Below are 13,023 nucleotides of genomic sequence, written 5' to 3' on the forward strand. Positions count from 1 at the left end.
AGAAATAAGTAGTTTATCGTTTCTTCAACTGAATGAGAATGTTACCTCTTTCTTTGACTTCTACCTTAGATTCATCTCTAAAGGTACATTGTCTCTCGTCAACTCATTGAGTACTACAAAACATACTTATTCCTTTACACATATGATTGCTAACCTCAAGTCTAGGTACCATCTATTATTTTTATTTCATTCATTATTTGTGCATGCCATCAATAAAGTGTCTCCCTCTTTACTTTTTTTCTCATGCGTAATGGCCAGACTTCTAACGATTATAGCATTTAACCTAGTCCCCTTTAGTTGTTCTTGTCCTCATTGGGATAGAGTCTTTAGCCACATACTTGTGCTTGTCCAGGGCCTTTTTCCTGTCCTCTATTTTCACCTGTCATCTTTGTTGACTTCTATTATTGGGCCTAACTTTTCACCACTAATTGATTCTGCTCTCAACTCAGGCAATTGGTCCATGATTTCTTTCTTCTTCTTTTCCTTTTTTTCATATGATTGTAATGAACGTATGGAGTTATTAATGGTCATGACCCGCAAAGTCTTTTGTTTCTTTAATTTTAGCAACAATGTTATTTTCAACTTGTAGATTCTCCATGATTTTTACAACATCAATCTTTTCATCATAATTTCTTTCAGTGATTGGTAACTTGTTCAAATCTAGATCAGGAATAGTATGAGAGATAGTTTCCCTTTCTTTCATATATAACTTTCTAACTTAGCACTAGAGTTTGAAGATATACCTTTTTTAACAAGGTCTACACCTAGTGGTAGATCTAGAAATTTTGTATAAGGGCACTATATAATAAACACACTAAAAAATGTAATATATATATATTAATAGATTTAAAGATTAATTAATTTAATACGTATTACAATTGTCCTGTACGAGTTCTCATGTTTTGAAATCGATCCATAATATGTTTATTATCTAGCTTATTCAATAAATCTTTCATCCATTGATCTCCCATTCGATTGTGCAGTCGAGTTTTCACAATATTCATAGCAGAAAATGTTCTCTCTACAGTAGCTATTGCAATCAGTAAAATCAATGCCAACGTGAGCAACCGATAAACTAATGGGTATATCTTATATCTTTTCGTAACGACCATTTTCACTGCAATATCACCAATGCTTTTTAGTTCAACAAACTTTGAACGTATATCAATAATGTAATTTTGAAATTGATCCTCAAGCATAGAGAGTTCAATAGCTGAAAAGTTTCTTGGAAAAAACTGAGCAAGTCGACTAAGTTTTTGTCTATTAAAAGCAACAAATGAATTACTCGGATTCAAACAAGCTATACAGAGAAGCAATTCAGTACTTGATTCAGTATAACGATTATTCAATTCTTGAAGTTGCATATCAATGACATAGAAGACTTCAACACGATAATGATGCAAATTTGTAATTGGTTGAGATTTTCGACTTTTTCGTCCTCGAACTAAAAACATAGCATCCATTTTAAGAACTTCAATATCATGACTATTGTAGAAATTAGAAACTCTTTCCAATAATGAAACCCAACCAGATTCTCTCATTGCTTGCAGTCTATCTTTACAAACGTTGACTAACTTCATTGCATTCATAATGTCCTAATCTTTTCTTTGTAAGACTTGAGACAAGTCATTTGTGATTCCCAATATATTTTTCATGAGATGCATATTGAAAACAAAGTCAAGTGACAAGATTGAATTCATTAGAATTTGTGCTTCATATTTTTGTTCTGAATTTGATCCATTGTCCACAATTGTCTCGAGCACATCAACTACTAAAGAGAACATTGTAACTAAACTCGTTGTAATGTGATCCCCATTGAGTATCTCTGGTCTTAGTACGCAGGATTCGAACCCTGACTTAATGGTTACAAAATGGGAGCACAACCACTACACTACACTATAGCCAGATTTTAAGAAATATAAAGCATTATTTAATATATATTATAGTTTGACACTTCAAAATTAATATTAAAATACAAAAATCAACAATGTGAGAGGGGACATGTGCCTCCACTGGCCCCTTAATAAATTCGGCCCCTATCTACACCCATGTACGAGTTTGAAGCTTCTCCTATACTTTTTTTTTGTTGCCATTTTTGTTTCTAAAATCTTATCAAAGCACCATCCTCTAATCCATAAATTCGATAGTCTTCTAATCTTTATTTCTTGAATATATCAAACTGTCCTTTTATCCTTTTGTGCTTGAGAAAAACGATGTTGTTTTTATGAAATCTTTAATTTTGTTGAGTTTATTGGGTATCACTTTCAAAGATAATAATTAGGTGTATAAAAATATTTATAAAAAAATTATAAGTATAATAAAATCTATTATTGATAGACTTCTTTTATAACTTCGAAAATTAAATAAAAAATTTGTTATATTTATAAATTATATTCTTTTATTATGTTATATCTGTGAAGATTTTATAATTGATTGGCGTATTTGCACTGTTCCTAAACTTTAATAAGGTCTCTAGTGCTTTGCTAGGCACTAGTGAAAATTAAAGACTTGGAGATATTTTTCCAACAACAAACTGCGAGAGGTCAAAGGAAGAATATATGCATCAAAGCAACTTCACTACGTTTAGAATGAATACATCAATTTGGAGATTCTCTAGATTCAATAAGTATTCAGCGAAGAGAGAAGATTCCACCCTTTTTGGGAAAGAAAATACTTCCTGAATCATGTCAACATTATGATAATCTAGGGTTATTTGATTTGTTGACATGATTTCATACATCTTCTTCAATTAATTCAGTTTCTTTCAACCTTATTGAAATGCAAGAGCACAATTTAAAAAAGATTGGGATAATAGTTGAGTTGACTACAAAATTTTGGAAGAGTATTCCTAAAGTGTGAATACTTATACAACTTAAACTTTTTTTTAGTGAATAATAATAAGTTTTTGACATATATGATGAAGATTTAATATAAAATTTGACAAGTACTTTTTATTTGAATCATCACAATTGATTACTATGCACGAGGTTTCTGGAAAAACATGCTTCGTGAAGTTTAACTTGTGTTGATGTTGATTATGATGTAATGTGGTTCATTCTCTAGTATTTGAACTTTTAATTCTCTCTCGGTTGAATTCTTAAGCTTGATTTGAGAAAGTAAAGCAAAGTTGGAGTCTAAGTTTTGAAAGAAAACTTGTATCTTCAAAGAAACTTCGATCTTCGAGGATGGTCGTCTTTAGGAGACGGGAGTCTTTTGGTTCCTCTGAGAATTCTTTCAGATCTTATGGAGTAAAAATTTATGTCCCCGCAAATAAAGAAAACTTCTCCATTTATAGAGTTCTCTAGTGGGTTTTATGGGCTTGGGCTTGTTAGTCACATAGATCAGACCCACGGGCTTAACCACATGGAATTGGATCATATTTAGCATTTGGACCGGTTTAAGTTTTTTTTTTTCTTTTGCCTTAATTGGACTTTAAGCTAAACAAATAATATTTAGGGGCGACAAGAAGAATAGAAAAATAAGGTTTACTTTGGATAAATGGCAAATTTATTTTTAAATTGTCAAAATAGCAAAACAGTTAATTTCCACATAATAAATGGGATAATTATGCCTTAAATGCCCTTACCTACTTTACAATATAGACTTCTAAATACAATAGTAAGAAAAACCACAAATACCCTGTAATTAATACATACTATGCACTCCCTTCAATTTTCTAATTTTTCCTCCAAAAAAAAATAAACCATCTTCTGTAAAGCTTTCCAGCGTATTTGTTCTTCCGTTTTTAGAGGCTTTCCGGCGCATTTTCACCGTAGCTTTCTCTTCCATTTTTCCACCGTCGCTTTCTCTTTCGTTTTTTCACGTCGCTTTCTCTTCCGACGCTTTTCCACCATCGATTTCTCTTTCATCGCTTTTCCACCGTTTGCACGCCCTTCCTTTTTTAATCGGTTTGCACCACCCAAGGTATCGGTGAGTTGTTTCGTTTCACACTTCTGTTCCTTCTTCAACCTTTGGATTTTTCCTCTGTTTTCTGCATGTATCAATAAAAAATATCGAGTTCTCAAAATTTTCTTCAAAATTTTCTCCGGTTCTAACATTCTTCAAATTTTCAAATGGTTTCCCACCCGCATTTGTTTTCCACCCGCACCGTCGCTTTTCACATTCTTCTTTTAATACAAATTTTCGTTTCCCTTAATTCTGGTTGATTGTTTTCCAGTGAATCTTCTATTTTTGTTTCCCTTAATTCCTGTTGGTTGGCAAAATTAAAGATAGATCATATTTTATTTGGCATGATTTTAGGGAGGGTTGGGATTTGATTCTAAACTTAAGTACTTCCATTATATTTGCCATAATTAAATTACATTTTATTTGGCATGATTTTAGGGAGGGTTGGGATTTGATTCTAAACTTAAGTACTTCCATTATATTTGCCATAATTAAATCACATTTTATTTGGCATGATTTTAGGAAGGGTTGGGATTTGATTCTAAACTTAGTATTTCCATTATATTTGTCATAATTTTAGGGAATGGTTGGAATTTGAATTTGAATTTTACTTGAGATTTGAAATTTGAATCTTTTAAATGATTTTTCGTTACTTTTTAAATATTTTTGTTAATAGTTAATTATTGCATCATCTTTATCATTATAAGAAGTATTCATTGCATTAAAATTATAGGACGTTAATAGCTAAAGTTTAAATATATAATTATTGAAGGTAAAAATCGAAATAATTAGGGATATTGAAACCAATGGAATATGTTTAGGGTTCTTTGAAAGAATATGATAATTTTTTGATTTAGTTAATAATTATCATAAGTGGGTGTGTTCACAAATACACTGTAATCGAATATGTGATATTTTATTTGATTTTTCTATCTCCTTAAATATACTGTATTTGAATCTGGACGGTTCCCATCCGTTGAGTTTTATTTGATCATTGTCGGGGAATTTCGATATAAGTAACATAATCTAAGACACATCCTTATCATCAACAATCCGAATGAGTTTCGAATTGTTGAAATCTTTCCAGTAAACGGTCAACCTAGAGACAGAAACTTCTGAATTTGGAAAAAGTCTACGTTGGATACAATTTGCAAATTCTTGAAACGAGGATGAAACTGGAACATATACATCAAGGAGGCGATAGTCAATATACCGACAGGACTCAATCCATCTACCATCAAATACGGTTTTCACTCGTTGTAAAGCCATGGAAAAAATTCAAAGAGAACACGTTTATCGAATAAAGTATTCACTACTAGATTGTATATAGGAGGGATGAATATTAAATTAAATTATTGTTTCATATATTGTACAGGTACCTGTTTCATTTGTAGGGATCACGTTTTAATTTGATGTAATGGTCGGATATTACGAAAATATGGTAGACAAGGGCAAAGAAATAAAATGTATATAGCATAATCTTATGAATATAATGTTGGGAAGGCAATATTAGTTATTTTTCTAAAGTAGTTTAGAATATAAAGATGTTAAAATTTCAAAAATAATATGCTTTGCTCCATTCTTCGTTGAAATTTATGTTTTAATGGTCATGAACGTTCCGGTGAAATTTCAAAAAGATTGTCTTTCGGTGAATCTTGTGTTTTGGTTTTGATTAATTCCGGTTTGTTGGCAATTTCAGGGATATTCCCAATTTTAGGGATATTCCCAATTTTAGGGATAATTCTGATTTGTGTTTTGGCATGATTTTAGGGATAGTTGAGATTTGAATCTAAACTTATGTATTCCCATTATATTTGCCATAATTTTAGGGAACGATTGGAATTTAAATTTGAATTTTAGAGATTTGAATTTTGAATGTTTTAAATGCTTTTCCGTTAGGTTTTTTTAATGTTTTTGTATATGGTTAATTATTGCATCATGTTTATCATTATTTTAGGAAGCAAGAATTCATTGCATTAAAATTTTGGTATTCATTGCGTTAATAGCTATTGAAGGAAAAAATCGATAGCTAAAATTTGAATATATAATTATTGAAGGGAAAAATGGGAATAATTAGAGGATATTGAAATCAATTGAATATGGTTAGAGATCTTTGAAATAATATAATAATTATTTGATTTAGTTAATAATTATCATAAGTGGGTATGTTTACAGATACACTGTAATCAGCTATGTGATGTTTTGTTTGATTTCCCGGGTTTCTTAAATATACTATATTTGATTATGGACAGTTCTCATCCGTTGAGGGGCATTTTCGGTCGAAAAAAGTTAAAAATTATTTCAGGCAATTAGTTTTGCCATAAATTAAAAAAAATAACAGTTTGCTATTTTGACAATTTCCATTCTTATGTTTACCATTTCCATGGATTTCCCTAATATTTATTTGGACCAAATTAATTATCTTGATCCAACAATCATAATGCAAACATGTGGTATCATAAAAATTAGCCAATTTATGTCTTCAATTATAATTTGGGACAAATAAAACTTTTAATTAGTCTCAAATTCAATTATTAGTATCTTTTCATCATTAATTTGGTAAATGACATGAAAATTTGTGACTGGTTCAAAATTTCTTATTCAACAAATGCCCTTTTTTGAAATTTATGCACGCTTATGGGTGTATGAATCTAAAAAAAAAAAAAAAAAGATAAAGTTGAAGTTACAAGACGATCATTTTTTTTTGCTCAATTCGGCATATCAAATTCATTAAACTATAAATTTATTACATGAGTTTGATTTAAATTTGGTACAAGGGTCTAAATTTGACCTAACCTTAATTAACATCTCATTAGTAAGCCAAACTGGATCGATTCATCGAATTTTGGTATTATTGATCGATTTTTGCGTATATCCAGAAATCTTTCTCATTATTACAGAGGATCCTCTAAAAAAAAGAAGAAGAAGAATTTGTATCGAACCCAATATATACTTCACCTTTCTTGTGTTAAACTTTGGCTCATAAACTCAAAAGTATTGTACGTGCTCTTTTTAAAAGGTTAAATTCGAAATAATTGGAAGAATTCTTTACGGAGCAAGAACAGGTTCTTTCTTTGATCTTCCGAAGAGCTTCTTTTACTTTACAGAGGGTATATAGGGGAAAAAATTTGTATTTGGATATTATTCACATGAATGATTTGTTATGAGGCTATGTAATGGTAATTTTACCTAATAAATCCAAGAGATACCAAAAAAACTTCATTAATTTCTCACAAGTGTGAACTTTTATGTGCAATTTAATTTGATTTAAGATTAAAAAAAGTTAAATTTGAATTTGGGATAAAAATTCCTTATTCAACAATTATCTAAAGTCAAAGATAATATTGTTCCATCCGATAATATTGTTCCATCTAATAAAAGGATTTTAGGCGTTAAGAAAAAGGATTTTAATGAGCTCTATAAGTTGTTGAATAATTATTTATGAAAAGAGCATATACAATGTTCTTTATAGAACTCACCCTATGTGAGTGTGAAGGGGCTTGTTCTATGAAAATTTTAAGGTGAACTCTTTAAAACACTTACGAGACTAGTGTTGTTCAAAGCCAAAATGAATAATTTATGAGAACAAACTTTGTTATAATGAGAAATTGTGTGACTTCAATTATCTTAGTTTACTCTACAATTGTTGATAATTCAAGGCATCAAGTTCACTAATTAGCTAAGTAAGTCTGACCGATGTTCACTAGGGAAAGTCTAAATTAAAGTGTTTACTAATTATTATGTTGTAGATTCTTGATTGAAAAATAACAAACATTTTTCTTTTTCTTTTATCTTAAATTGTTAACTTACCATTTATAAGAGGGTTGTTGAAATAAATGGTCATGAGTTGCATTGTTTAATGAATGGACATATCTTTTCAAAAACAACACTAGTCTAATGAAAAGTCATGAGGTAAAAGACATTGGAAAATTTCACATCCATATAGTCATAGACCAAAGAAAAGATCGATGGACAAACTCTACCTATAAAAGGTTTCTTACAGTAATATGCATTGGAGAGGCTAGAACAAAAAAAGTCAATCAAAAGACGAATCCTAGAGTTGAGAACAAAACAGATCACTAAAAAATTCAAGACATTTGGAGCTGTGATTGAAAGAAAAAATAAAACGTTCTTATTTTCATCCCAAAAATTTCTAATGCGACTGTTCACACGAGGTTTCTAGAGAAATTTGATTCGTGGAGTTGAACTTGTATTGATGTTGTGCTTGTATTGATATGATGTGATGTGGTTTGATCTCTAGAATTTGATTCTCTGATTCTCTCTCAGTTGGATGCTTACGCTTGATTTGAGGAAGCAGAGCACGTGATGTTATTGAAGTTAGAGTCTTTGAAGAAAGCTTGTATGTTTTTGAAGTTAGAGTTTTTGAAGAAAGCTTGTATCTTCAAAGGAGTTCCAATATTCGAGGACGGTTGACTTTAGAAGTTAAAAAGTCTTCTAGCTCTTGAGAGAATTCTCTTTAGGCCTTCTAGACCAAAAAAATTCTAACTCTTACAAATAAAGAGAACTCCTCAATTTATGGAGTTCTCTAGTGGGCTTTTATGGACTTGGGCCTAGTTGGTTCATGGACCAGATCCATGGACTCAACCACATGGGTGTGAGTCATATTTAGCCTTTGGGCTAAATTAAACTTACTTTTGGACTCAATTTGATTTTAGCCCAAGTAAATAATATTTAATTAGACTAAAACAATTAATTTAATCCAACGGTCATACTAAAGATATGTGGCATTGTTCACACGAAATTTCAGGAGAAATGTAATTCATAGAATTGAACTTTGTATTGATTATATGGTGTTGTGGATACAATCTCTAGTATTTAGTCCTTAGATGCTTTCTCTCAAATACAATTTAAACTTAGAACTTTTTGATCTTCGATCTTTAGGAAGTTATAGTTGCAAGTCAATTCTAGCTTCAATCTTCTGAAGTTCAAAGAAAGTTTGATATTCCAAGTCTTCAATCTTTCACAAGATGATGATCTCGATGTTGATAAAAAATTGCACATCTTGAGAGCTTTTTGAAGTTTGAATCTTCAGTTCTTCAGAGCTTCAGTTCTTCTTCCAACCAAAAGATACTCAAATGAATGGCAAATGTCCCTATTTATAGAGAAATTTCATGGGCTTTAGGTGGGCTTAGGCCATTTGCTTGTTGGGCTTGGGCCCTTTTATTTGGCGAGCTTGGTCGTGGGCCCACTTGCTTGGTGGACTCAAGCTCGGGCCCATATGTTTGACGGGCTTAGGCCTATTATTTCTTTGGTCCAATTTTTATATTTAGAGCCTAATTGGGTTGGGTATGAGAAAACTTAATTATCCAATTCCAATCAAAGTATAATCATCACAATTTTGTTGTGATGACGTGCCGCGATTTAATTGGCCAAAATTTCTTATTCAACAAATGTCGAGACTCGTGGACGTGTATGGGTGGGTGAATCTCGAAAAATAATTTGTAGCATTTGATTCTCTGCTTTGATGAGTAAAAAAATAATTGTCTGAAATTTTGTTGGCTTGACAAATTTTACCCCAAATACGCAAATGATGAATTTTAATCTTTTACCCTCTTGTTAAAAACCAGACATTAATTTGAACTAAAGTAAAATTTATGCTCTGCTTTAATTGCAACACATGAGAGAAATGAAGATGAAGATCCTCTTGGCTGCAACACATGTGAGAAGATAAAGATGAAGATTCTTTCGGCTGCAACACATGTAAGAAGATGAAGATGAAGATCATGTTGGTTGCAACACATGAGATAAGATGAAGATCATCGGCTGCAACACATGGGAAAAGATGAAGATCCTAGTCTTCAACATATCGAAGAGGAGTAGAGTTCGTTGGTTGACATTTTAGGGAGGAGACAAAGCCGCACCTTAAGAGGGTAGACAGTTAAACATCCCTTCTACCACCAAAGAAGCCATTGAGGCCCTAACTACGATTTATAAGAGTATGGAGGCTGCACACGAAGAATTTAACAACTTCAAGTGGAAGTTTTGACTTTGCCCCCTTTGCTTCCATTCTTTTGTTTTTTTGTCATTGCAATTAATGTAAATGCAAGATTTTTGCTGAATGAAAATGAAATTTTTTATTCTGGTGTGACTGTCATTTTGTATTGCTCATATATTCTTTACTATGAGATCATAACGAAACATTTTTTTCGTGCGACTGAACTTAAAGTATACTTTAAGCTGCTTACGTACCATTTTTATAGCATAGAGATCAAGTTATAACGTAGTTCAAATTTTTTTTTTTTTTTTTTTTGCCATTCATCTTTTAGTCTCTTGTGGGCTAGGGGCACCATGCTATTTAGACTCTTGCGATAAGGAGCTTTGCATATTTAGTAGCTTTTATTTTCATAAAAAATTTGCTCATCTCCTTCGTTTGTAGGATTGGTGAATGCAATAAGTCTTGACTTCACGGTCAAGGAACCTTCTGTATTTATGTTAATAGACAACTTCCTTTTCATGCGTGATGGGACATGACTGTGAATTTTATTGTCATTGTTTTCTTCATGAAACAGTTTTACCTTCAAAGTTTTCGTCTCTCTTTGCTGTTGATCGTTTGTCATCTTTAGACGATCAAAAGCTAATGCTGAAAGTCGATCTTTCTTCGATGTGGAGATACTTAGCTTTTTGAAAGTTGAAGTTTGAGTGGAAGTAGATGTTGGACTTTGATTTTCTTCTTCTTTCATGGTCATACTCAATCTTTGAAAGACTGACAATCGAGTAGTTGAAGGCTTGATACGATAAAAAACAAAAGTCATTTGCTTAATTTCATTTGAATTATCGACTTCTTCAGAAGATGTTTAATTGTTGTCGACTTGTACTATGTTGACAGCATGACATTCAGTGATTTCTAATACTTCTTCTAGATGATCATCAAGGAAGCTTCTTTGGAGGAATTCTATCAAATTTATCGATCGTCGAGGTCGGAGGAAGTTCTTGTCTTTTTCTTTGATAGGCTTAGTCTTCCACATCTTCTTGTTCCTTTTTTTTTTTTTTTTTTTTTATGGGAGATGCTTCCTTTTGCAGTTTTTAATGGAATGACGACTCCTTTTGAATGAAATTTGATTGTCTCCACTACTACAAAATCTAATTTACTCGACACTAGCTACTTTTACATACTTGACGTTTTTATTAAAAAAAAAAAACATCAAGTATTGACCATTTTAAAGGAAAAACGTCAAGTATAGTCTTAAAAAAACGGAGTTTTCACGAAAATTTTCGAACTATTTTACGTTGGCTTTTACTTGACGTTTTATTCGTGTCAAGTATAGTTTGAAGAAAAATAAAATTTTCGAATTATTTTACGTTAGCTTTACTTGACGTTTTATTTCGCATCAAGTATAGTAGAGATTTTACTTAACGTTTATTAACGTCAAGTATAGTGTAGAGTTTACTTGACGTTGTGTTCACGTCAAGTATAGTTAATATTTACTTGATGTGAAAACAATGTCAAGTATAGTTAACATTTTTATTTAAAAATGTTTTGAAAATGTCAAATAAAAAAATAAAAAAATAAAAAGTATAAAAATACTATTTATTTCCATCCTTTCATTAAATAAATTTATTAAAAATAAACTTAATAAAATAAGCTTATTAAAATAAATTTATTGAAAATTATTTTAATAAAAAAGTTATTAAAATAAATTATTTTATTAAAACTTTCCCTCCAACCCTTTCTTCTCCCCCCTTTCTCTTCCAAATACCTTCACCATCGATCTCCTCACGCCTCCATCATCTCCTTACGTCGTCGCACCTTTATGTAGCCCACCGACCGTCTCAAAACGTTGCTCTACGCCGGCCATACCTACTCTCCACACTACTCTATGCCGGCCATCACACCTCTCCAGGTTGCTCTATCTACACCGGTCACCAGAAAAACGTGTCTTCACCTAAAAACGATATGTCAGTCTTCATGTTGCTCAATCTACACCGATCAAAACGTTGCTCTATCTACATCGGCCGCTGCACCTCTCCACGTTGCTTTATCTATGACCGCCACCACACAAACGCTAAAAACGCCAACCGCACGGCTATTTCGCTGGTATGTCTCTTCACCTTTATGAAGTTCGAGTTTGTTATATCGATGGATTGGTTTAGTTTTTGTATTAAATACCTAATATCTTGACTTAGGCTTAGGTAATTTATTGTTTGTTTGGCTTCTATGGTAGAGATGCTACTGATCTACATTTGAATGTGATGTTTGACTGAAATGTTGATGAATTTTTGTTACTAATGTACATTTGAATGGGATTTGGATGAATATCAATGTGATGTTTGACTATGTACGTGAAATTCGTATGTAGAGCTCTAGATTTGAGTTTTAGAGATGTTTAAAAGTTTAAATAATGTTGCCAATTAAGTTTGAGACCAATTTAAGTAAGATTTTGGCTGTGTTGCTCGATTTAAGTTCTGAAGTGTTTTTAGATCAAACTACGTGTTAGGTATGGTGAATAGGATTTTTTATAAGTTAATTTTGTCTTTTGGTTTGAGATCATAAAGTTTGAAGTTAAGTTTGTTTATGTTTTATGTTTGGATCCTTGATTTGAGACTACTATAAGGCTTGACGAATAGTAAATTGCTTGTTAATTTGAGCTTTGATTTCGATGTAAATGATCTTAATTACTACTAGAACACTTAAGCTAGATTGGGATTTGTTTGTTGATAGGATAGTAAGTTGCATGAGCTACCTAATTTTGAATACTGTAAATTTTTTTTGTAGATCCAAGATTAGCATATTCTAAGTATGGATAAATCATGGATGTCAAAAAGTATTATCTAAAGAGTTTAAGTTGGGTGTAGAGAACTTCATCAAATTTGGATTTTTCAATACAACCAATACTTCTATACGTTGCCCTTGTTTAAAATGTGGAAATTGTCAAAAACATAAAGCCGATGATATTAGAGATCATTTATATTTTAATGGCATTGATGAAAGTTATAAGATTTGGTTTTGGCATGGTGAAGAACTTCCTAATTCATCCTTCCATGGAGAATCCTTTAAGTGTATGTATGAAGAGAATGACGTTGGAAATATAAAAGAAATGATTGAAATTGCTCATGAGCAAGATTCAAAGGATCCAAGTGGTTTTGACAAATTGCTTA

At 31.6% G+C, this 13,023-nt stretch overlaps 1 protein-coding gene across 1 annotated transcript; it reads right to left on the reverse strand.

The window, feature by feature from the left end:
• Positions 1–872: 872 nt before the first annotated feature.
• LOC103496885 (uncharacterized) lies at positions 873–1,589 on the reverse strand. Its single transcript, XM_008458916.1, has one exon. It carries the CDS (start codon positions 1,587–1,589, stop codon positions 873–875), a length of 717 nt encoding a protein of 238 aa, XP_008457138.1.
• Positions 1,590–13,023: the final 11,434 nt, after the last annotated feature.

This window comes from Cucumis melo, chromosome 6 (assembly GCF_025177605.1).
Source record: "Cucumis melo cultivar AY chromosome 6, USDA_Cmelo_AY_1.0, whole genome shotgun sequence".
NCBI classification, from domain to species: Eukaryota; Viridiplantae; Streptophyta; class Magnoliopsida; order Cucurbitales; family Cucurbitaceae; genus Cucumis; species Cucumis melo.

Coding starts and splice junctions, on each gene's coding strand:
- LOC103496885 (XM_008458916.1), bottom strand. CDS start 1,589: ATGAATGCAATGAAGTTAGTCAACGTTTGTAAAGATAGACTGCAAGCA.